This window comes from Solea senegalensis, linkage group LG4, assembly GCF_019176455.1.
Source record: "Solea senegalensis isolate Sse05_10M linkage group LG4, IFAPA_SoseM_1, whole genome shotgun sequence".
NCBI classification, from domain to species: Eukaryota; Metazoa; Chordata; class Actinopteri; order Pleuronectiformes; family Soleidae; genus Solea; species Solea senegalensis.
The window spans coordinates 26,069,779-26,096,759 of NC_058024.1; the positions used below are offsets into that span (position 1 = coordinate 26,069,779).

The 26,981-nt window shown below is 40.5% G+C and overlaps 2 protein-coding genes and 1 long non-coding RNA gene across 6 annotated transcripts in view; 1 reads left to right on the forward strand and 2 right to left on the reverse strand.

Annotated features, from left to right (window-relative positions):
• Window positions 1–19,576, reverse strand: part of LOC122767861 (AMP deaminase 2-like) — a 36,259-nt gene extending 16,683 nt beyond the window's left edge. Inside the window, exon 1 of one of the 4 annotated variants that reach the window (XM_044023386.1) lies at window positions 19,523–19,576. In XM_044023386.1, the coding sequence (XP_043879321.1) occupies window positions 19,523–19,532 (10 nt within the window). In that variant the 5' untranslated portion in view covers window positions 19,533–19,576. Of the gene's footprint in view, window positions 1–4,379; window positions 4,796–15,939; window positions 16,384–19,522 lie in introns of those variants that run through there. The other 3 variants (XM_044023384.1, XM_044023385.1, XM_044023387.1) reach the window with 3 other exon arrangements.
• Window positions 19,312–21,313, forward strand: LOC122767864. Its single transcript, XR_006360255.1, has 4 exons — window positions 19,312–19,365; window positions 19,516–19,605; window positions 20,824–20,941; window positions 21,249–21,313. It is a non-coding gene; the product is annotated as an uncharacterized LOC122767864 (long non-coding RNA).
• Window positions 21,314–21,894: 581 nt separating this feature from the next.
• LOC122767862 (G-protein coupled receptor 61-like) lies at window positions 21,895–25,735 on the reverse strand. Its single transcript, XM_044023388.1, has 2 exons — window positions 25,551–25,735; window positions 21,895–24,476 (listed from the first exon to the last, which is right to left on the reverse strand). The coding sequence occupies exon 2, from the start codon at window positions 24,245–24,247 to the stop codon at window positions 22,829–22,831; it is 1,419 nt and encodes a 472-aa protein (XP_043879323.1). The 5' UTR covers window positions 24,248–24,476; window positions 25,551–25,735; the 3' UTR covers window positions 21,895–22,828.
• Window positions 25,736–26,981: the final 1,246 nt, after the last annotated feature.

The following is a 26,981-nucleotide window of genomic DNA, read 5'->3' on the forward strand; positions in this document are numbered from 1 at the left end:
CTGTGTCACTTAAGTCCCACATGAGCATGCAAGGATCAGCCACGCACACACACACACACACACACACACACACACACACGTGAACACATGAACACATCTGAGGGTGACACAGAGGGGATCTTTCCCCACTCAGACCTGCTGGAAACAGATGACACCAGTTCCACTCTGGACTAAAAACCAAAAAAAGAACACATCTGACGTCTAAAACAGACAACGCTGAGGAAACAAGTGTTAAAACATGTTTTAAAAGGATTAAAGTATGACAATCTCTTGACATGATAGAGTCAGGCTCTCACATGGTTCACAAACAAATAAGTTCAAGTAAAACAGACACACTGGTCCCCAGTATAGCGCCCATGCAATCCCTGAGTATTTCCAACCACAGATGACTCCTAATCCAGCTCACCCCAAACTCCATTTCCCTCTGTGACATCACAGTAGTGTGCTGCACAAACATAGAGATGAACTAAGACTGTAAAAGACTGCCAGTTCTCTTTGTGGAATCAAATATCAAAACAACAACACAACAAGTCATAGCAAGCGAGACTTGTGACTAAATGCATGTACTTTAGGTAAACTTGGGTATTATCATTGAAGGTAAAACTCACTCTTGTAATAGACCGTCTTCACGATGTTCTCTAAATTGTTTGAACAGCAATAAAGAATGAATGTTAGAGTAACAGCCTCGTGTTTTGAGAAGGGGACCGCGACCGAGTCCGAGCACGGGAAACACTTTGGTCAAAGTTAAGTCTGTGCAAAGAGAAGAGAGAGAGATGTTTGTCAATGAATACAGGACTGAAAGGCTTATCTCATTTCCTCTTTGTTACAAAGTTTCACTGCGCACTTTCTCGCTCATTAAAAAAAAAAAAAACCTTGATCATCTTCAGAGCTTTAAACTCGTTCAGGGTTACTTTAAGTTTTGATGTTGGAGATTAGACTGTGGATTTTTTCAAGTATGCAGGCGCTGACAAACCTAAGAGCCTATTAAACACACACACACACACACCTATTACTTTGAACTGACCCACAGAGATAAGTGATCTGGTATCTGTGGAGCTGCCTCTGCTGTGTGCTCCACAAAGATCAATACGATGTTTCCGTCTCTGTCCCTCAGGCCAAACGCAGCAGTGGATTTGTGCCGACACTGCACTTCTACTCAGTCTTCAATAAAACCACAAAACACTTTCACACCACATCCATCAAATTATTCAATAACCAAATCAATTGGGACTGAAAGAGATTGAAGCCACTCAAGGATGTGGATTTACTGTACAATAATTTACCACGCAGCATGAACGCAATCAGATTAGATATTAAAGAAAATACAGCAAAAACACATTTTGTTAAAACCCAGAAAGAAAAATAAAACCCTGCATGAATTCTGACTTTAATCTCAGAATTTGGAATTTAATCTCAGAATTCTGACTTTTTCTTTAATCTCACAATTCATTAATTTATCTATTACTTATTTATTTAAATTATCTTTTTACATACATTCCGTATGAAAACACAAATTCAAATCAAGTATAAATATTGTGCTGAATCTGTTGAAGCAAACTTATCAAGACGTCCCAGTTGCTCGACTAAGAATAGAAATCTTTTCCCTCACCCAGGAAGTTAGCCAATTTAAAAATGTGCAGGAAGAGTGTGAACTATGCAAATGACTTCCCAATTTTGTCTGTATTATCCTCACTGAGGAATAAAAAACACTGAATTTCAAAATCCAGATAATATGTTCTGGTTTACTGAATGAAAGGCTTGTTACACTGTCACTATTATTTGTAATTTATGTTCTACTGTGTTCTGTACCTGGGAATGACGGCGTCCTGTGAGCTCATACTGTTGCTCTTCCTCGTCTAACCTTGACATTAAGGATGTTGTGATGCTGACATTTACAGCAAAGGAACACACACACACACACACAAGACTGCTCCAAGAAACATCACAATGTCAACATCATGCAGAATTCATTAGCCTCTTCTACCAGGACACTAGAGTCAGTGCTGTGTTAGAAATAGCTCAACCAAGTCACGTTTAAAAGATTATGACAGATTATCTTTCTTCATATGAGACATTATCATAACGTATTATTTCCTAAATCTTAGCAGCTTCAACTCTTTGGGAGTTGAAGTCAAGTTGCTCCCTGACGTCGCTGTCTAATTTGATGAATTCACAGTCGTCAGGCTGGTTTTCCGTTAGCTCTCATTCACTTGAAATGTGTAAAACAGAATGTTTATATACAGCTTTCAAGATTTATTTTGACATTAGAGCTGAAAATATTACTCCATTAATCAATTACTAAATCAATGGTCTGATTATTCGGTTTGAGTGTTTTCTAAAGAATTAAAACCACATGTGAATATTGTTTGGGTTTCTTTGCTCCATATAACTGAGAAATCATTTTTGGTTTGTGGACAAAAACAAGACATTTGAGAACATCGTCGTTTTCAGGTTTGACAAACACTGATCGATATTTTACGGACCAATCGAGAGACCCACCCTGATTTGAGGACACCTCGATGGCTAGAATGTCGCGTGTACGCAGAAAGTTGTTTTATTTTGTCTTTAACTTGCATAACAATGTATCTGTCTTTACTTAACTCCGTACACGATGACTTCCTCCCTGTCTCTATCTCAAAGTATGGGAATATACCGGATGATTGTATAAATATTCGCCACCTTGACCACGCGTGTAATGAAAGGAAATGTGTGAAACAACACAGCGATCGCGACAACAAACTTTCATTTGAATATCGCTGAATATCTGTTGTTACACGGCAGACCATAACTCTGAGACACATGCGTAACTGTGGCTCCAGTGATTGTTTTGCCTCACTTCAGCCCAGCCATGAGGGAGGAGTGATGACATACACTTCACATGTTCCTTAGCAACCACACATGAGAATAAATCTCTACTTGGGTCTCCTGTCTTCAACATACATATTCAGACGTCCACGGACTCAGTGCAACACTATAGAGACATGCACTATAACAACTACATCACTGGCATCACATAGACCGACACACACACAGGTGACAACTGCCAACAGCTGCTTACTGTACATTTAACTTTAGTTTTAATATAATACAACATTAACCCTTTAACACCTAAGTCTCACCTGGTAGTTATTTACAATTTACTGCATGTTAAAATACTGTTTTAACAATTTAAAATGAAGAAAATATCTTACTACTGTCGCAAATAAAGATTTTCCGAAAGACGTCACAAAATGTCATAATGTTACAAAATATCTTACTACTGTCGCAAAAAATGCTTTACTTTTCTGAAAAAACTGTTATTTACAATTTACTGCATGTTCAAATGGTGCATGAACAATTTAAAATGAAGAAAAACAAAGTTAAATGTGAAATTTGAACAGTATTTTTCCAACGCTCTCCTCTCTGGTGACAAAGAGTGAAATTACCGTAATAACCACACGTTGGCTTTGACGTGCAACTTCTGCACTTTCAGAAACCGTCGGAAAGTTTCCGATAGCAAAAACATCGTGTAATTACGGTCTACGTCTGCGATGAGCTTGGTGTTAAAGGATTAAAATCCTTTTCAGGTGAGACATGAGATTATGACGGCCTTGTGATAATGAAACATGTTTGTCGTTGAGTAAACTGACAAAAGTCAGTTGATCATGGCCAAATAAATACAATAAATTAATGAATGAATAAATAAATGAATGAATGACTGAATTAATGAATAAATAAATAACAGCTGGACCAGACGACCCATGTGTTAACTCAACGACTCTGACTCTGAAATAAACTATGGTCCACACAATGATGTTCTTTACAAGCGGTTGAATGAATGAAATGATGACTTTTTTTTCCCCTCTGAGATGAAAAATCCAGCTGTTTTAATAACAAATGAACGACATATAACAGCAATTTCATCGTCTGTCTGCACTGCAGTGCACTTACTCTCAATAAACATTCGTGCACAAACTAAATACGAAAACAAATAAATAAGGAACTAGAAAACTAAACATTGTCACATAAAGTTTGAAAAAAAATGTCGCATAAATCAGCACTGACCAGAGGATTAATCACATAACAGTTGGCTGATGCTGATGATTAAAAAAATCAGCCTACTTCCATCTGTTTCTGCTCACAAAGAAAACCCCGAGCACCAATTACTACATTTCCTCCCGATGTCTTGTGCACGCTGTCAGCTTGTTACGCCACACAGCGTCTGTGTTTACCGGCTCTTCATCTGTCACCGTGAGCTTCATTCCTCACACAGAACTGGCAAAACTTCTCAGAACACAGCATTCATTCATTTAACAAAAAAAAAAAAAGAAAAAGCCTCTACGGTCTGCAGAGAGAAGGGCCTGTTGATGATTAATCAGCATATATATAGATTACAGTACCTCTATCTCCCTGCCTCGTCCTGTTATCACAGGTCCCGTTACAGTCGCAGTGGCCTTGCCTGAGCTCCTGCGGGATGCTGGGACATGTAACTAGGCCTGGGACGGTCGATGATGAACCCTCCCCCACTGGCACAGAGGAAAAATGATAGCAAAGAGAGACAGAGAGGAGACAGTCAAGATCTGCTCTGTCCTAAATACAAGCTGCTCTAACACGAGGATCTCTCAATCCCCCTCCTCTCTCTGATCTTTCTTCTTCTGTTGTCGCCAACATCCACTGTTCTGGCAAGGCAGTTTCTTTCCCCTCTTTCTCTCTCTCTCTCATGCGCTGTCTCTCTCTCTCTCTCTCTTGCGCTCTCTCTCTCTCTCTCTGTCAGCTGCTTCCTGAATTGCACCGGTTTCCAGAACAGCACAGCCCTTCAAGCCCCCGGATTTAAATACTGGGATGGAACATACCACGTGGCAAGTGGAGGGGGGGGAGTCAGCCACTTCCTTCACGCTCCATCTATTGTGCTGCAAAACAGGGGCCGTCCCTGCATCTCTGGCCACTCCCACTCCTTCTGCACCTCCCACCTCTTTCAGGAAGAACTCACATGACTCTGAAGAATCCTCTGTGTGAAAAGCAGAGTTAAAAACAACTCCTCACTCGTCACATTCCCCTTCCTTGTGTGCAGTTGTTCAACTTGTTAACTTTCATATGTTTTTAAGGTATCACTGACTCACTTATGATGATGAGAGTGCACCAGCGTGCACGCTAAATTTGAGAAAGCGTTGATATGCGATGATATGCACCTGCAAGTGTGTAAAAAGCCCAACGCACATGAGCTCATTTGCATACCAAATGCCATGTTTCTCTCTCGATTGAACACACGGTGCTACTGCTTCCCCTCTCACATGACTGCTGTGCAGCACGAGGAGGTTCCTGTGCAGAATTCACTGAACAAACATCTGCATTTAGGTCCAAACATGTCAAAGTAACACTGGAAAAGCAAAGAAGACCATGAAGGCATTTTCCAGATGATCTGTCAAACAAATATTTGCACACGAAAGACACACAAAAAAAGGGCAGACACAAGCGGCACCAGGGTCCGACCTCTGAACCAGATTGTGTCTGTGATTCTCATTCGTCCAGACTTCACCAAATCAGTAGCAGCTGAACTGAACTTGTACATTTTTTGGACATTTCACCTCCAAAAAGACTTATTCAGTGTGAGACATGAAATGTCCTCCACAAATCTAGTTGCTGCTGATTCAATGACTCCTGGGACCGGCCATTTTTGTACAATAACCTCACATTCAAGTGGCCCAGCTGCACGTGAACTCAGGCCAACGCAGCACACACACACACACACACACAAGACACATGAATGGCCACCACTGATCTCTACTTAGTTTGTGTTGTTCACTTCACCACATCAACACAAAATTCTAGGGGAGAGTATTAGGGTCACAGGGAAAGTAAGAAAAAATAAAATAAAACAGCATGAATTCTGAGATTAAAGTTTCTGACTTTAATCTCAGAAGTCTGACTTTTTCTTCAATCTCAGAACTCTGACTTTTTACCCAGAACTCTGACTTTAATCTAAGACTTCATGCTGGGTTTTTTTTTCCTTTCTTTAATTTTCACTAATACTAATACTCTTCTGTAAAATTATATGTAGAGCTGCAACTAACTATTATTTTCATAATCGATTAATCCGTCTATTATTTTCTCGATTAACCGTTTGGTCCATAAAATATCAGAAAACCTTAAAAAATGTTGATCAGTGTTCGTCAAACCTGGAAATGATGATGTTCTCAAATGTCTTGTTCTGTCCACAAACCAAAATCATTCACTTTTAATTTCTTTGTTATCCAGAGCAAAGAAATGAAGAAAATATTCACATTGAAGAAGCTTAAACAATCGGAAATCTTGTTTTAATCATGAAAAAAGCTTCAAACCGATGAATCAATTATCAAAATAGTTGACGATTCATTTAGTAATTGATTAACAATCGATGAATCGTTTCAGCTCTAATTATATGTACTTAACTACTTAAGTAAATAAAAAGCTTAAATCTGAGTACTTAAGTGTCTCAGCGACATCAGGACATGTGACAATCCTCTCTTCAGCTGTGTGACTGCATGATTGATGATGATACTGACCACAATGTGAGGAATGAGCTTAAGTCCCTCTCATCTGTGTTTCTATGTGTTTACAAAAGGCACAGAGTTCATTACTTTAAAGAACAGTCTTTGCCGTCAAACTACAACAGATACAACCATCTCCTGCCCAACCAAGATATGCAATAATCTCATTGACATATGTGCACGATGAACCTAAAATGCAGCGGTCAGTTATGATGTTTCCACATCCTCTCTGCAAAGCACTGAGTAGGAATGAGTTTAACGGCCACACTGGGCTCCAGCCAACAAACCAACAATCTATTTCAAGCTTTTTCCTCAAGAGACTTTGCTTAAAAAAAAAATGACATTAACATTTCCAGCAACAAAAGAAGCTCCTTGCATACAGTTGACAAACTGCATGATTCAGAGTTTTACAATGAAAAAGAAATAACAAAAGTGCAGTTTCATAATATAGAGTGTTTTATATCCTTTTTTGAGCGCAACCTATAGACAATCTAGCGGAAAAAAAATTCATTTTCACCAACTCTATAAACACACCTGAGCAAAAAATACTCAAAATGCTTAAAATCAGATTGAACTTGAGAAATTTGTGAAATATGTCACAGTTCAAAGTTCACTTGGCTCATTTTTATGAACAAAAAAAAAACAGTCTAATTTTGTGACTTCTGCAAAATTCTTGCTACTTTATATCACGACTAAAAATGCAATATAAAATTAATCATAACTTTGATTTTATAAAGCCTGAATATGTAACCTATAAACACACACCGCCAGGATGTCCAGATAAGGAGCTTAGAGCTGGAACTAACGATTATTTTCATAATCGATTAATCTGTTGATTATTTTCTCGATGAATTGAGTAATCGTTTGGTCCATTAAATGTCAGAAAACATTAAAAAATGTTGATCAATGTTCTCAAATGTCTTGTTTTGTCCACAAACCAAAATTATTTCTTGGAGAAAAGAAATCAAGAAAATATTCCACATTTAAGAAGCTGAAACGATCAGAAATCTTGTTTTAATCATGATAAAGCTTCAAACCGATAAATCCATCATGAAAATAGTTGACAATTCATTTAATTGAATTAGGAGTTGTGTATTATTTCCACGGCGGCAAATCAGCACGGGTGCAACTGCGGCACAGATCTGTGCCGCGTGAGCACTAAGGATTAACCCCAGCTTCCACCTCTCTTGCAATCAACACTTTTCTTTCTCAAGAGTCCAATCAGCTCGGCACAGGAGCCGTGGAGAAGCTGTGCCTCATTTCACCCTCTTTTACCAAGAAAAACAACCAGAGCTGCTGTGGTATTATGGTTAAGGCCACGTTTAAATCACACCTAATCTCCAACCCTGCACAAAAATTCCCATGTGAAAAAAAAGATCCACCGAGAATGTTCTCAAAACAATAAATCACACACACACACACACACAAACCTGCTGCAGTGCACATCCATATAAACACACCCACAGACATAAATTGCACTCACTGACAATCACACACACACACACACAGTCCCCTCTCCAATCCCGTGTGATTGTCTCAGTCCGGTAACAATGACTCCTGCGTGTCCTGTCAGCGCAGCTCTCATCATATCTGAATATAGCACAGAGGAGCTTTCACTGTTTTCACTTGACTCTGTCAACATGTTACACATGGCGTGGTACTAATCACTGCGAGGACATCAAGGGGTTAACGAGTGATTCCCTCAGATTATGTGTCATCAATCTAAAGTGGAGGCAATAAAAAAAAAGAAGGCGTTGCATCATGGACAAGTGCGGGAAGCTGATGAGTGATAACATGTCTCCTTTTCTATGAACTTTGACACTGACGCACCTGCACATGCATGTACATGTGCACACCTCAGAAACACTGTCTTCATGAGTGTGTTGAGACTTAGCCTTCTTTCTTTAACCCTTAGAACACAGAGCATTTCGGCTGCTTTTTTCCATTACTATGTTTAAACACGTACTGTCTTATACAGAGGCTATAAGAATGTGCAATATAGAGTGTCTTATAACCTTTTTTTCAGCACAACAATCTGAAAATATTAATTTTCACAAACTATGTAAGCACACCTGAGAAAAAAGTACTCAAAATGTTTAAAATCTTGAATTTGTGAAATTTGTGAAATACATCACAGTTCAAAGTCCACTTGACTCGTTTTTATGAACAAAAAGGAAAGAAAAACGGTCTAATTTTGTGACTTCTGCACAATTATTGACAGACAGACAGACAGACAGACAGACAGACGACTTTATTAATCCCTTTGGGAGGTTCCCTTGGGGAAATTAACAGCTCCAGCATCCATACACAGCACTGTTAAAAATAGAGAATAGAATAAAATAAGATAGGAATAGAAATAAAAATATAAAAATAACAATGAAAGTGACCCATGCTATATATATGTATGTATACCTACATACACGCAACACATGTATACATATATACATACACACATACATACATATGCATACATACACATACATACATACATATACACACATATATATATATATATACATATACACACACACACATAGGTACACACACACCTAGAGTTACCCCGTAATGCAGGGTTTTATTGCACATGTCTATGGTTTTATTGCACATTATGTTATTGTTGTGGTTGTTGTTTGTTTAGTTCGTACCGTTTTTTTTATTTTTTTATTTGTTTGCCCTCCTCCCCCCCAGTGAGGAGTTGTACAGTTTGATGGCCCGGGGGACAAACGAGTCCCCCAGCTTGTTGGTCCTGTATTTTGGGAGGAGCAGCCTGTTGCTGAGGCTTCTGTGGCTCCTCTGGCTGCTGATTTATTGCTACTTTATATCACGACTAAAAATTTGATATAAAATGAATCATAACTTTGACCGCATTTTTTAAAGCCTGAATATGTGACCTATAAACACACACCCCCAGGATGTCCATATAAGGAGTTGTGTATTATTCCCACGGCAAATTTACCATGTGTGCACCTGCGGCACAGATCCAATGCAAATACAATGCAATGCAATACATGAAGGTCTGTTTTGGAGACGTCTCAAACACATTTTCAGTGCTTTCAGTTCAACACTCAATTTTATAAATACTTGTGGCTCAGTCAGTGTTTAATCTTCCAAGGTCAGAGATGCAGCTCTCAGCAGCAGCATTGTAAACAACTGCTGCAAATCACTGGGGTTAGGGAAAAAGAGACCCGAGTTCAATCTGAGGAGATCGGGTCAAAAACGATCATGATCACATCCTGGCATCTGAGGTCAAGTTCCTGCCCTCAGGTCGCCGGTGTCTCTTGCCAAATAAATACTTTTGTTCCCTCAGCGATCAGACAACTAAACTCGGATTAGGATCAATCTTAATCATGTTACAAAATTCTTTTCTTTCCTGTCAGTGTTGTCTGACACACAATGCCTTGACATGCTGTATGTCGTTAAGTGTATGTGAGAATGGATCATTGTTTTCTGAATCTGACTCCTTTAGTGACAATTAGGGCCGAACCATTTTTAATAAATACCTAACTGCGATTATTTTGACTGAAATTGAAATCGCGATAAGAGAGGGAATGTTATTTTTTTTACATAATTATTCTCATTTTCATATGAATAACATATCTTAAATAATCAGAGTGATATTTGTGCAGATTTTTGCAGAAACATCAGTTACATCCATTCACGTGCTTGTCAATGCAACTATCTAATTAGCCGATCACATGGCAGTGATTTAATGCACATCAGCATGTAGACACGGGCCGTTTCTCAATATGAATACCTCTCTGTATTCCTGTATACTTGGTATATAGAGTATGTACTCCAGTCGTTCATCCCAAGTATGCAAGTGCATCCTTGCATATTCAATTAAATTCAATTCAATTCAATTTGTATAGCATCGAATCACAAGGAGATTCGATGCTATCACCTGACTCATAGATGTACGGTCATCTGCCAAGACAGGTCAGGGTGAAAGGAAAAAATAGGTGACAGAGGAGAGGTGGGGGACAGAAAAGACAAGAGGGAGATGAGGTAGAGACAGAAGAAAGAGACCAGGAGAAGATACACAACCATTGTATCAAGTTACAGGTTTAGACAAGACAGTTCTGAGTCAGTGATGAAATGTTTATAGAGCTACAATGTCATTTATACAAGCAGCAGCAGAGATTGTTGAAACGATTCTACTGATATCAAGTTTAATTACAGCAAAATAATAATGGTGATGATATGATAATGTATAATAATAATAGCCTCATATTACTTGGGTATTGTGAAGCCGCCGCGGTCAAGACAACCTGAAGTTCAAACGTTAAACCGCGAGTGTAAAAGTGACTTTGTGACAAGGTTGTTGTATTTCAGGAAAACACTGATCTACTGGGATTGGTAGATGTGCAATAAGAGAAAAATATCCAATGAGCGGCAGTTCTCTGAGTGAGTGAAAAGCCTTGACACTCAGAGAACACGGGGATGACACAGGTCAGAGAAGAATGACCAGACTGGTTTAAAAATGATAGACAGGCAACAGCTGGCAACGGAAAGTACTGACAATGTCTTACATCCAAGGTCCAGCATAGGAATGCAGCAGCAGCAGAAGACCACACCACTCCTGCTACTTTATCAGGAGTCCTCTGTACCTAATAAAGTGGTCAACAAGTCTTTATCTTGATTTACAGGCCAAACTCACTCACCTCTGGGTGTGTTGTGAAACTGTGCATGTTTGCATCTAATGTAAAGATAATATGAACAGGGAAGTCATTCTATGAACTGGGGGTCAGTGAACAATAACAAGCCAATCAGAGATGCAACGTCAGCTGACGCTGGCTCGTCTGTGATCACATTAAGTGCATTATGTGAAAACGGATCTTGATCAGGAGTCGTCGCAAAGCAGGGACGCTTAACTGTGCCCCAGTGATGAAACACAACCCACGACAAGCTACGTGTATGAGGACAGTCTGTCTGCCCGATAATCATCAGCCCACTGGGAAACACAGTGTTGCGTGGCATCTCAATGCCCTTTACGTGTGTGTGTGTGTGATGATGATGATGATGATGACGATGATGATGAAAAGCCCATCTGTTATTAGGGCTGAGACAATAATATGTGATTAAACAAAGTTATATTTATAAAAACCAAAGCAATCTGCTTGTCTGTCAGTCTGTCTGACACTTATGTACATTGGCTGGGACAGATGTACATAGCATTCAGTCATTCATTCATTCATTCATTCATTCTCTACCTCTTTCTCCTCCACATGAGGGGCTGAAACCAATCAGAGCCAACACAGGGCTAAAGGCGGGGTACAACCAGGACAGGTCGCCAGTAATTCCCATACATATATGTGTATATATATATATATATATATATATATATATATATATATATGTATATATATATATATATATATGTATATATATATATATATATATATATATATATATATATATATATATGTATATATATATGTATCTATATATATCTATGAATTGGCGAAGTGTTACTATGAGCTGTTTCTGTCCCCTAAGCTAAAATATCCCAAATTTAAAAACTACATTTGGTCAATTAAAAACAATCACAATATATGGATTTTTAGATTGTGAGTGTGGAAGCTGTCGATGCATTGGCTAAATCAGCCTTTTTCAAACTGTGGGGCGTCCTAACTAAAGTTTAGCACGTACCACAACAACATCTACACTGGTGACAAGGTTTGGATTACAGAGAAGTTTCTGATAGAGGCAAAAAGAAAACTGTGCGATGTTTCGGAAACTAACAACAAGCCAACATCAGCCGAACGGAACAATGATTCACGACGACCAAAACCCAAGACGAGAAAATGCCACCAAAGACCTGTGTGTTGTGTCTCAAAACACTGGCAGGGGACAGCATTTGTATTACTAAACAAAAAAATTTTACACAGAAAATTATTGATATTGGTAAAGTATTCTTCGTTATCCAAATGTATTTATTTATGACACTATAATAGTATAATTGCTCATTTCATATTTATTTTTCTCACAGAGGAATATTGATGTTATTTGTATTAATAAAGCAAAAATGTTATTTGCACAACACATTATTGAAAGAAAAGTTAAACGTTTCTTCTAATATTGATTCAATAAATGTTATATATATTTCGTGAGAGTCGCGTGGCCCCCGGGAAATTTCTTCCTCCAAAAGGGGGCCCAACAGAGAAAGTTTGAGAACCACCGGGCTAAATAGTTCACCGCATTCCCTTGTCCATAGCTGACACACTTCCTCTACGCTAATCTAAGCAGAAAACAGGAGGAACGAAAACAAGTAATCTATCATCTATCGTCTGTCAGCGGAACAAACCTCAGATCTGAGACACTTGTGTAAACATAGTGGTCTGGCTCAGGGTTTGTGGTCTTATGCAACACTCTGTCCCAGATACTTCCTCTAATGGTGAAATAAAAAAATATTACACATTCAGCAAACCAATATAACTACTTACACTGAGCTCAGGGACAGCTTTGTAACAGAAGTGATAACATTTTAGTCCCAAATGTGTCATCACTGGCTCAGTATTATGAAGGTACACAATCAGCTTTGTTTCTCAGCAGTGAAAACACAAACTGACAACAGACTGCACTGCACAGCACAGGGACTCCCAGCCTGTCACGTGTTTTTGTCTATACGGGAGTGTGGGGGTGAGGTGGGGGGTGAGGTGTGATGTCAGCTATATATGTTTAAGTCCATCAGGGAATGTGTGATGAGTCATGAGATACAGAACAGATACACAAGATAAAAAGCCAGCCACAGAGTAAACGCCCTGACAGCAGCAGCAGCGTGTCTGGTTAATAATAAAGCAGAACAAGAGGGAGCCTGAAGTGAGCGGCACCAGCTGCAGCGCTCGTGTGTACAGTCAGCACAGGACTGACAGTGTTTGGACCACCTGACTTTGAGATTTCATGATTCTGAACGCGTCAGTTCTCGTGCAACACCAACCGAACAGCTCAGATAAAAAATGTAAAGGCTGATCGATAAATGAAAAGTCAATGGCTAATACCGATCTTCCAAAAAAAAACCCAGGCAGCCATGGCCAATATATATTATGTTTTATGAAGGATGAAACACAAAGTTGCTTAGTTTATGTAAAAATCTGTGTTTTGTGCCTGCACTGCAGTGTTTTTAATAACATATTAACTAAACACAGACGAGAAAAGTAATATATTACAAGGACAGGTGAACGACGAGGACAGGTGAATGACAAGGACAGGTGAATTGGTGGCAGCACTTTAATTTAAGGTTTGCCTTTAATTAAAAATAATTCATGTGCGATTTGTCCCCTTGTCGTTTTTTTATAAAACACAAGAAAGAACTCCAACCTTGTTAAAAAAGTAACTAAGTAACTTTTTATTCTGAATACATTTTTTTTGTTTAACTTGAGTAAATTCTTTTAGAACAGTACTTTTACTTGTACTTAAGTAAAATAGTGGTACTTTTACTCGAGTAGAATATTTCGGTACTCTTTCCATTTTTCTTTTTATTTCTTTTTTTTCTTTTCTTATACTTTATTAATCCATTTACATGAAGAACAGAAAAAGTCCACTGGGTAATCCATGTAACGAGGCCGGGATTAGAGGTCCTTGTAAATATTTGAGCTGACAAGCACTTGACATGAACAAAGTTAATATTTTTCACCTAAAAAAAACACCTCCACGAGTTCTACAGATAAAAGCACAACATGTAAAGTCAGAGTCTCTGTATCAGAGCTCAACACCAAGCAAAGCACTGATGATTCAAGCTGGAGAAAGGAACTCCCTTCACCGCTCTGGCACATCACTTTAAATAGCCTCTGTACGTCACGTCAAACAGCTTTGGCTGCAAAGACGGAGAATGGTGTATTCTGTTTCATGTGGTGCCGTCAGGGTCTGCTGAGAAAGAGCAGGCTGCAAAGCAGAGCAGGATTCCTGCAGATGAGACGACTGACTGAACACTCAACGCTGTCACCTGCAAATCCACAGCAGCGCCTTTTAATAGATCTGTCTTGAATGTGCATCAGTGCTGGAGATAAGAGATTATTTGGACAAAAAAATAAACTTCTGAGCTTTTCTGAACGGAAAGGCGCCATTGGAGCTTTTTCTGGTGGTGAAAAAAGTCACACGGGAAACGTTAAAAGGTCAACTTCATGACAGTGACAGCAGCAATGTGGCATCAAGAAATGCCAGTGAGCTGGTCAGATGGGAAGCCTACATGTGGCTCTTAAGATGGACCTGGAGGGCAGAGGACTCAGCCAAGCGCCTAATTGAGAGGACTTAAAATGACTGCATGGCTGGAGAGACCTCTAAGTTATTTATGTGACTGCGTCAAAGACAGGCTTTCTCAGCAAATACAGTGTGTGGTGCATCAAACGCGAGTTTCTGCATCCGATCTTTTGCAGCATCCCTCGGATTGTCAACGTCTGTGCTGTGCCACGACTTTGTAGTTCATGTCCATGGAGACCAGTCAGAACTTGGAGCCAATCACACTGGAGTGAATCACACCCCTGTGCACAACACTGTATGTACTGACACTCAAAGAGTCTTCAGTGTGTGAGAGGAAACCAGAGTTCAAAGGGAGAAAATACAAACACCGCACACAAAAAAAACAAGAATTATCTGGCTGTCAGGAGACAGCGCTAATGACTCCAACCCTACTCTGCCCCCAGGCAAATGTCCGTTTTTATTTAACGAACAGTTTGAACTGCTTTGCCATAATATACTGTAGATCCTGCTGATAACAGCTGTCAATTCTAATAGGAAAAGAAGAACATGCGTTTCCCCAAATTCAGTTTTAAGATGTTTTAAAAGATCTAGGAAGTCAGAAACTTTGTTAAGAACCTTAACCTTATATCTGATACAATCTGATAAGCAAAGTCCATACCCAGTAAAGCCCTGATAAACAGGCAGGGTAAAGAGGCCCCTTAGGGAGTGGACTTCTCTTAACAATTCAAGTCAAATATTTTACTATGCAGACAAGGGCAGTAAATGTTTAAAACATGTGCACTGTTGCAACATCTGTTATCTGTAAATGTTACTGTATTTCCATCTGATTAATAGATATTAGTTATGATTATGTGGATCTCTGGAGCTGACCATGAATCATGATGTTAAAGTTCAGTTTCAGCTCTTTGGTTTATTAGTTAAAAAATACTAACGTTTAAAAACATATTGAATCACAGTTCACACTGAGTGAGTGCTATGTAAAAAACACCAAATGCTACAAACAAAATTCAAATAATGTCTCAATGATGACGATGAACAGACAGTGGCATGCAAAGCTAAAGTTGTGAGGAGATCACTCCACTGCAAACTCAGCTCCCTGTACTGTATGTTCTTTGCTCCTTTTGGGGCAACAGAGATTCTTAATGACCTCAGCAAACACACACACACACACACACACACACATTAATGTAGGGTTCCCTCAGTCCTCCTGAAGCATCATCCCCTCTCACACACTCACCAGGGCTGGTGGTGCTCTGAAGACTCCCCCTCTTACGAAACGGGGATTTAGGCTTGAGCATCCCTTGTCCGTTGGAGGTGGAGGAAGAGGATGACATCTTGGCTGCAGTGCTCCCGTTACTGCTGGAGCAGAGGAAGAGAGGAGCTTTCGCTCTGATGCTGGAGCTCTGTCTAGTGGTGGGGCAGAGGGGATGCAGGACCCACGCCGCACGGGGAGAAGCTCCTCTGCAGAGCTGGCTCCTCCTCCTCCTCCTCCTCCCTGCCAGCAGCAGGTCAACAGACACGCCGCTCAGGGACAAGCTGAGAGGCAGCCCGAGGCCTCCCCACCTCCTGCTGAGGGCCATCCTCCTCGGTTGCCCTAGCAACCAGGGACTAAGCTTCCTGTAGCCAATGCGGGGGGAAACAGCCACAGAGGAGAGCATTGTCGATCCAACGTGTGCAGCTAGAATTACAGCAAGCGAGCCGGCGGTGACAGACTACACCCCTGCCAGCTGAGCTCCAAGGTGAGCAAAGGACAAAAAGTTTTTTCTAAAAATAGCAATTAAATCCCAAGAGTGTGTATTCAGCCATCTGTGGCTCCAGATGAAGAATAAAGTGACAAAAAAGGCAAAGAACGCAGTGTGAAGAAGAAGGGGAAGAGAGATGAGTGTCTCGTTCTACTCTGCTGGAACATTCTGAATCCAAACACACTCTGCACAGACCCACCTCTCAACGCGTTATAAATAGTAGCAACCAATGCACAACAAGGGCAAATTAAGCAGCCGCTCGTGAGGATCAACAAGTGCAAAACTTTCTCACATGAGGATTCTGATTCTGCAGTTTGGGAGGATTTATTTTCATTAATAAACAAAAAAAAACATAAAAATTGTTGTTGTTTTTGTCCTCACTGATATTTTAGATACAGTCTCCCAGATCAATGTGATCATTTAACACGACACAGGTGCACGCACAGTAAATTGCCATGGGAATAATACACAACACCTTATATGGACACCCTGCGTGTTTGCTGGGGGGTTTTCGTCTTCTTATGTGTTGTTGAGTCAAAGTTATGATTCATTTTATATCGCATTCTTAGTCGTGATATAAAGCAGCAATAATTGTGCAGAAGTCACAAAATGATTCTCTTTTTGTTTATAAAAACGAGCCAAGTGAACTTTGAACTGTGACAAACAAACAGTACCTGCTGTAGTTTGGTTTTTGAACTTAACACCTGACATGGTTGAGTATCAGGAAACAACAGGAAAATGTCCGGAGGGAAACACACAGCAACACAGAACTTTGAGACACGGCAGAATAATATTTGAACTGTGACGTATTTCACAAATTCAATCCGATTTTAAGCATTTTGAGTACTTTTGTGTTTGTATAGTTGGTGGATTGCATAGGTCGTGCTGAAAAAAAGGATATAAGACCTATATTGCACCTATATTCTCATACTCTCTGTATATACTGTAAGTTTAAACATAGTAATGGAAAAAAGCAGCGGAAATGCTCCGTGTTCTAAGGGTTAAAACTATCTACTCTATAAATGTTATGAACTGTATGCTGGACTGTTTGTTTCCCTTTACTAACCACACTACTCAGCTGAAGAGGCACACAAATGTGTTAAGATCTCCATCTAGTGGTATATAGAGGTATGTAGGTACGCAGAGAGTCATACTGAACAACAACAACATCCTGATTCTCCAAACAATCACCACTGGATTACACTTCACAATATAACTGACTTGAGAGTAAGTACCTGCTGTCTGATGTGTTAATCTTTTACAGTGTCTTTATTTGTCCTGTACATACAGAAAATTCACAATAAAGGTCTTGGAATCTTGAATCTTATTTGTCAACACAATTTCAAATACCATTGGTGCGAAATCGTCATTGACTTTTTGGACCGTCCTTACATGACTAACACATGTACCAACCTTCGTTCACATATGTGAAAACTTTCAAAAAATCATCTAATAAAAGCTATTTTTTCCTAAGCCCCTCCCACTTGTAATTTTCAACACAACTTTCATACATAAGTTTCCGCCAGGATTGATGCGGCCCCAAAGTGAGTTTTGGGGCATGGGAAAGGCCTTGAAAATATGATTAATTTGAGAGAAAAATAACAATAATAATAATAAGAAGAAGAAGAATGACTACTTCAGTTGTGCTCAGACCCTAAATACACTTGATCAGAGAAGCACGTGTGTCGAAACAACCTCAGTCCAAACCATGAAATCAAACTCAAACTGAGCAACTAAACACAATATCGAAGCCATCAAGTTCGGACTATTTCAGAATGAAATGCTTACTTTCACGACACTTTTAACTTGATAAAAAAAAGGCATCCCAAAACACAACACAGGAGTTTCACAAGAGTCAATGTTTATCTTTAACTCAAAAACAACACCTCTTATTCCGGGTGCTCAGCTTTTTTCTGAAATCTGACCCATTTTTGAGAGAACTAATACTGAACCATATGGTGCAGCATCAGCAGCGGAGGCTAAAAACAGAGGCCTACTTTCATCGTGGATATTTATTCAGATGTAAAAGCTAAGCACAGGTGGTAGGGGAGGAGTCTCTGAATCAAGAACAACAACTAAAGTCTTAGTTTGACGACATCGGGTAAGCAGCGAGGGATCATGGGTATTATCGTCACGTCTGCATTTGCACTTTACAGGAAGGGTTTAGGAGGCAGAGGACAAAATGAGTAGTTATGATCCATTAATGACACACAATAAAAATGAAGAAGAAAAACTCTCGTTAACTGTGACGTGATAAGAACGTGAATTCATCACGTGACAACAAAGTCAATGCATAGACGCGATTGGTGCGCATCAACGCGTCAAAACTGCGCCCATCGTGCAACTAGCGTCTGTCTCTTGAGTTAATAATAAGATATCACCTTTTGTGGAAAATTGCGCTAACGCATTGAAAGTCGTGGGGTGTAATCACGTACTTGCCCGCGGCCAGGCTGAAAATGATCGGCGTGACGTGACGCATGAACACAGCATAAAGAATCGCGATTTGGACTACGCGGTTCACCTGCAACCAGGCTGCTATTGGACGATACCAGCTTGTCAATCACACTGGTGTCCCTTCACATGTGCTGTATACATTTGTATAAATGTAACTAAACTGGATGATAATATACAAAAGTGACAACATGAAACTAGTGATTGACAGCATTAACTCCTCAGTAAAAATGTTTACTAACGTTATAAATCAATTCAGACTTTTTAAGTATTTGTTTTGTCCATAACATGTCCAAATGTAACCTCGAAAAACAATGACGGAAGATGAGGAAGATCAGTGCCACAGCTTGAGAACCATGGGTTTATAGCACAGTGAAGGCGTCCGCCTGTAATACCGCCTCAGTCCACCAGTGGGCCGCGGTACATAGTTTTGAGAAGCAGAGCCACAAAAGCAGGATGCTAACTGTAAGGTATGGTGACGGAAATTTAAAAAAATGTATATATTATTTAACGTTAACCAAGAACAGATGCTATGAACTCATACATTCACGCGTTCATACTAACGTGTTGGTGTTGTACGTTAGCTGTCAGTGTAGCTGGTGTAGTTTGGTTTGTTTTAGAACTTACCACCTGACATTCTTGAAGACAGCGGTGAAACAACAGGAAATGTCCGGAGGGAAACACACAGCAGCGCAGAACTTTGAGACACTGTGATTCAGAATAATCACGAGAAACCTGTCTGTCTGTCTGTCTGTCTGTCAGTCACTGACTCACGCAGCTAACGGTAAAAGCTTCACTACACACGGAACGTGATAACGTTTTTTAACGTCTGAACCCACGCGAGGAAAACGTCGGCTATGAATCGTTTGAGCGAGCAAATAAAGATGAGACAGCAGGGTGCTTTTTTGTTCGACTAAGAAGTTTGACGTAAAAGCAGTTTCCTGTAAAAGTGTCACTCTTAAAGGAGCCGCCTGCAGTGTGTGTGTGTGTGTGTGAGAGAGAGAGAGTTAATTGATTGATTATATAATCATTTAAAATGTACAATTTATGAAATTACGGAAGTACGATGGAGTATAAGGGCCAAACAACAAAGAAAAAAAAAAATCTTTCGAGAATAAAGTCGTAATAAGAGAATTAAGTCGTAATATTAAAGTCAAAATATTATGAGAAAAAAGTCAATATTACGAGAATGAAGTTGTAATATTACAAGAATAAAGTCAAAATATTATGAGAATAAAGTCAAAATATTATGAGAATGAAGTTGTAATATTACAAGAATAAAGTCAAAATATTATGAGAATAAAGTCAAAATATTATGACACAATACCATGTGGTACTATGAGAGTAATAGACTCTTTATATGTACATCCTGTGGGTGTGTTTATATGTCACATATTCAGGGTTTAAAAATGTGATTCATTTTCTATCGCATTTTTAGTCGTGATATAAAGCAGCAATAATTGTGTCACAAAATTAGACCGATGGATTATTTTTGTTCATAAAAACGAGCCAATTGAACTTTGAACTGTGACGTATTTCCAAATTTCACAAATTCAATCTGGATTTTAAACATTTTCAGTACTTTTTGCTCAGATGTGTTTATATAGTTGGTGAAACTTAAGATTTTTTTCATCAGATTGTCTAGGTTGTGCTGAAAAAAAAGGATATAATACACTCTATATTGCACATTGTTATAGTACATACTGTGTGTTTTAACATAGTAAATGTTCTGTGTTCTAAAGGTTAATGTTGTGATCAAGTAAAGTACAACGTAAGTCGTATAATAGCAGAATATGAATTCAGAGTGAGATTAAAGAAAATGGAAACAAATGTCATCTCTGGTTTTTTTTTTTGTCAAGGGAATAATGTTTTAGTAAATAATGTTAAGTAAAGTAACAGCTAAGAGAGTCTTGTTGGATTCCCAATAGAGCAGGCTCCTCCTCCCTCCCACCACAGCTCTGAGAGAATGTCACTAGGTAATAATTGCCATGGGGATGGCAGAGCCTGGTGAAGCTGGGGGCGGCTTGACTGAAGTCCATCGCTGAGGTGAGAGGCCTGTCACACACCAACCATTCTCCAACCAAAAAAAAAAAACAGTAACGATATCTATCTATAAAACTGTTGGCAACATTATGAAAATGCATTGAAAATGTTTTTACAAACATAGAAACTCTTTATTACAACAGCATCTCTCACTCGAGTTGTAGCTATGTTTCTTTTCCCCCCTCATCTCGACACATTCATTTAATTCGCGTACAATGGAAGTCATTTTATTTTGATCACAGCATTTAATTAAATAAATAAATAAATAAATAATGAAAATCCTAACACAAACATTCAATGTCATTCACAGTTTGGGATATTTAGAAGTAATGAGGGACCGGACTCGTCATCACTCGAGAAAACAACCGAACAAAGAAGATTTTAAAAAAAAATTAAACACCCTGTGTCCACTTTGGAAAGAAAAGCATCTTATTTCAGTCAAACATTTCCAAATACACTTTTTTATCTATGGATTGCTAACAATTTGCTATAAAATACAGTTTAATCTCATCGTCAAGCTCGGACAAAAGGTGGAAAAAACAGCAAAAATCGCAAACCCTCATCTCTAAGAAATTGTCATCAAGTAGCCGCGTGGCCTTTTGCCGTCTTCTTAAGACATTACAAGTGTGCAGGTGTACTATTTTTTCCTTTTCCGCTCCTGTGTCTGAGGTACTGTAAAAAGGGTAGTCAAAAAAGGAAAAAAGAAAAAACACGTATTCTCCTCGCTGAATTTAAAACAAACAAATAAACAAGCTGAAATACTCAAAAATAAAGGCAGTTACTACATATGTGCCAAAATATATATCACCCGCTTGTCCTGAAATTCATAACAAACACTTAACACTGACTAATAAAAAATAAATAAACTTATACAGGTTTACCAAACAGAACACAAACTTTTAGTAAATCAGACAAATGTGAATGTAAAGCAGTGCAATCAATAGATGCTGATTTTTCAAAAAGTCTATATCCAAATATATCACATGGCAGAAAAGCCGGATGTGGCGCGTAGGTTTATAAAGTTCAACCTACACCCTAAACTGAGTCGTTCTTTCTTTTTTTAGAATGATTGGACAAAGAAAAGCAAACAAACTTCACAAAAAGTGTATCTGTAAACAAAGTCGTAGCAGTTCCATGAGACTTAATCTAATCCCATAAGTTTCTGGATGAGAGTGGCATTAATCACTCGGGCTGCAGCCATTATTCCATGAATAGATTGTTAATCGATGACGAAATTAATCGCCATCAAGGTTTTTTTGTTTTATTTTAACAATTAATACAAGCTTTCTGATTTTCTGGTTTCTTTGCTCCATTTGACAAAAAGAAGTCATTCAGTCGATCGACATTTTAACTACGTTTTATGGACAAAAGAATACTCGATTCATCGAGGAAATAATCGACAGTTGCAGCCCTGCCACCGACCAATCAACGACTACGAATCTCTCGCTGTTATTGTCTCTGAGTCACAAAGGCAATTTCTTTGTAAGGCATAAAACCACCAGTGTGTTTCAGCAAGTGCTCCACGAACATTTCTATCTGGATCGTACTCTGTTGCCGTCGTAGGTCATGTGACTCTTTTCAAGTTCTAAAAGTTACATGTTAATGTTAATTCATTTACGTGAAAGGTCACAGAAGGTCATCTTTTCTGACCTCGCAGTCATTTCCCTGCTCGAGTAGCGGAACTGCGTCACCGTGACTGTTTCCAAAAACGACAGCGGAATCTGACGAGGCAAAGTGCAGTGATTCAAAGATACAATTTAAAGTGGTTTCGGAGCTGCCTCAGAGTTGGCCAGCTCGCAGTTAGAAATAGACAGACATTTTCCTGAAAGTCTCTTTTTTATCGGGCAAAAATTAGACTTATTTTTCCGAGAAATAAATCCATTCAACAACTTAATTGTCCGTATAAATGCGGTTGTTTTTGCCCTGTTCACTCTCAATGAACTCTGAAGTCTCCTCTGCAATTTGTCCCGGAATACGGAAATCAATGGGTATGGGCTGTGCCGGGTCAGGTGGTTGTGGTTGGGGCTGTGGCACGGGGCAGCAGGCCTCCCCCTTAGGACTGGATGTGCTGTGAGAGTTTTGAGCATCCAGGTTGCAGCCGGTGCCCTGAAGAAACTGAAGAAAATTCTCCTCGATGGATCCTTCGCGGCTGGGCAGCCGGTCCTCCACTTCCATCCCCGCTCGGCGAAACAGACAAGGCAGGTGCTTTCCCAGCTCCTCCCGGATCTGTCTATTGAGACAGCCGTAGAAGAAAGGATTGGAGGTGAAGCAGAAGTAGCCGATCCAGGTGACCACTTCCTCCAGAGAGGCCAGCGTGGCTGGAGGACTGGCAACCAGAGCTGAATACAGGTGGAAAGTAAAATAGGGCAGCCAGCAACAAAGGAATTGTCCACCGACCGCCGCCAACACCGCTGCGGCCTTTCCTCCTCCAAAGGGCCGCTGTGGAGTCGCTCGTCCCGTCCCCGTTCCGGTGCCAGAGCCGGTGACCATCGTGGAGCGGCTGCTGAGCGACTCTGACCGCTGGCGACGGGGAGTGTCCATCCAGGTGGGCAGGGGCCCGTGGTGCATGGCCGCCACCCGGGCCACTTTAAAGACATTGCAGTACACGACAAGAATGACCAGAAGTGGACAAAGGAAATATACCAGAGTAAAGAGGACCATGAAGGCCAGGCGATTTGACCCTCCGCCCGTCCAGTGCAGCGAGCAGCGTCTGTGACCCTGAGCAGGAGGAGGCGGGACAGCTCCACTTCCTCCTCCTCCCCCTCCTCCGACGCCGCTGCTCTCCAACAGTGGCGTCCGTCCGCCCTGCAGAATCCAAGCGATGAGCGGCAGAGCGGACATGGCCAGCGCTTTGACCCATATCCCCACCAGCACCGACGCCACCAGGCCCACGGTCATCTTCACTTCGTAGCGCATCGGGTGCATGATGTAGTAATAGCGCTCCACGTTGATGACAGAGATGGAGAGGATGGCGGCGCTGACCAGGCACACACTGAGAAAGAGGTAGCTCCGGCACAGGGCCTCGCCAAAGAACGCTCGGCTGGAGAGCATGCCGAGGGGCATCAGCACCAGCGCTGCCAGCAGGTCCACCACACACAGGTGGAAGACAAAGGCAAACTTGTGGAGCTGCGGGGCTTTTGCAATGACCACCATGACAGCTACGTTGCCCACCACCGCCAGCAGATCCATGAGAAGCATGGCCAGCAGGGCTAGCGACTGGGAGAGCGCCCAGCCTTCAGGCAGCGAGGAGGCAGACACGTTGGACATGAGCTGTGGAGGTGGGTGGGAGGAGTTCCACATCGGCTCCATTGAAAGGTGGGACAAGGCAGGCAGGCGGAAACAGTCACAGGCCCATCACCCATCCTTCAAAGCCAGGAAGTGCGGCCAGAAAACTGTGGATTCAAAATGAGCTTAAAAGCCGCCCTGTCGTCCGTCAGACGACGACGATGATGATGCTGATGATGATGCTGTGATTGTCAGGAGGTTTGGAGTTTATGTTTCATCTCCCTTTATAAATCTTCACGTGTGCAATCGGTTCCTGGAAACAAGAGAGAAACAGAACAGTGAGTGCACGTGTTGTCATCGGTGACCTCACGTGAAATAATCCTGACAATCAGCTGCTGCTCGTGTCCACTTTCACTTTTGCTCCAGCTAAATGAAGAAGTGTTGATAATCCCTCTTAGAGTAATCCAAAGCCGGCCCTCAAACCTATTAACTCAATTAAGCGTGCATTATTCACACCGTGGACATTTGGCACCTTTGAGTTGAACGAGCGTAGGTTATTTTTACTTTTTTTGCTGATATTCTGGTGGAGATAAGCATAAATCGTCCTTCCACAGGAACAACAGACGACTGATACTTTTCAAGCACACATCCTGTTAATTCACTGCAATTGCAGGGGCTAAATCCAGCCCCCCCCCACCCCCATCCCAGAACAATCCAGTCAGTGAACCTTCTCCATCACATCTACACCTGCTGTGAGAGAGCTCTCATTTAATATGTACGCCCAGGCTCTGAACTGATAGTGTGTGTGTGGCTACTACACTCAAACAACACCAATGTACAAGCGACACATCAGTCTCACGGTGGCCTTGTATTATTGTATTATTATATTATTGTATGATTGTAAATGTATTCTCTTTTTCTTGTTTCCTTCACAATCCTGCGTCTAACTCGGACACCTGGAGGTATTCCCAGGTTACAGTGGACGTTCACCGGCCCTCGCTGTGACAGACACACACAGGACACGTTGCTGCGAGACATGTCAGATCACGCAGAAACCCGTTCTGAACGCTCTCCACCACGGATGACAGTGACAAAAACCTGAGGTGCTCTAACCTCCTCTCATCACCTGTGAACGATCTGCCCACAGCGAGCAACATCTCCACATCACACAGAGCCACTTTCACCCTCGTCTGTGCTGTAGTCATGTTCACACGTTCACCACTATGAATTATGGCCCACATTTTCATGTACACACACATCTATGTATCTCATGATGATTCTATCCACTGCTTGTGCTCAAGTGGATGGGGGGAAAATGTGGAAAAATGTGGTGACAATCAGGCGGCATGATGGGAAGACACAGAGAGAAGAAGAGAGCGTAGTGTACCTGAATCAGAGTACTTCCTGATACAGCTCAGTCTGCTGCTGTGGTCTCTGAGGATGAAAACCTGGTTCAGTTCCCACTGATGAGGCACACACTGGGCATCAATCACTGAGCCTTGTGAATGCAGCTGAGGCACTTGCCACTGTGTGAGCCTCATTCTCCTCTCGCCTTGTGCATCCTCCTCCTCCTCCTCCTCCTCCTCCTCCTCCTCCCTGGCTGACTACAGATGTGGCAGCAGTGATTTTCTTTCTCTTTTTTCTCCCCCCCTCTCTCTCCCTCCCTCTCTCCCTCCCTCCCTCTCTCCCCTGAAACGATGTTGATGTAAATGTTTGCAGAGACACCACCAGCTCAGGTCAGCCTCTGCTCTCTGCCTCCACTCACACAGTGACTGCAGAGAAGGAGCAGCAGGCAGCAGGAGGAGAAGGAGGACCAGAGCCGCTGCTTCCACAGGGTCCTAGTGTCCGGGAGATTGTTCTTCTACGTATATTCCTCCAGAAATCTGACCATGTTTCCATGTTTTACACCTGGAGACACAAGTGAACACAACAGTTTAGTTGATTTATTTCATTTCATTCACAAAAAAAACTAAACAAAAGAAAAACACAATTTAATATAAACACAAAATTGTCAATTTACATAGTATACAAAACAAAATTACAATAATATATACGTGTACATGAAATAGTCCTCGTCCAACGCAGCCACTCCCTTTCCAAACAAGCAAATCACAAAACTTCAAAGGGGAAAAATACAACACAATTTAAAATAAAATATTCTTCCTTTAATTCCTTGATTTTACAATGAATAACTGAGCTATTACAAGCTCCAGTATTAACATCATAACAGTATGGATTATAACAAATTCTTTGACTTCATTTACAATAATCGAATTAAAATCTTAAATTAAATTATATATATATATATATATATAGAATTTAATTTAAGATTTTCAAGGAATTAAAGTAGATTTACATCAAAGGAAGAATATTGTATCATATTTTTTGTTTTTTTGAAGGAAGTGACTTTGATGTCGACTTTTGGTCAATTTTATTTTTTTATTGTTTTCTGCTCTTGTGTGAATGAGACGTTGTGTCTCAGATCCTCTGTCACACATTTATAACACCGCAGAAAATGTAATATATATATATGTGTACTAGAACCTAGAACCATTAGGGCCAAACATCATATTTTTATCCCTCACTGAAGTTTCGTTTTTCAGATCTAAAGTGTGTGTGGTTTTAACTTCATTCACGGTTCATTTAGAGTTCATTTGTACAATTACTTTGCCTGAAGTGATTTGTCTCTGAGTGACCTCTCAGTGTGTCACATACACAACACTCTCTCTCTCGTCCAATCACTTCTTTCTTGTTCCAGTTTTATTTATTTTGTCCATCAGTGACAATGGAGGCGGTCATTTCATGGGTTTAGGTGTAT

Excerpts from the sequence above, each read along its gene's own strand:
- LOC122767862 (XM_044023388.1), bottom strand. The coding sequence starts at position 24,247 with ATGGAGCCGATGTGGAACTCCTCCCACCCACCTCCACAGCTCATGTCC.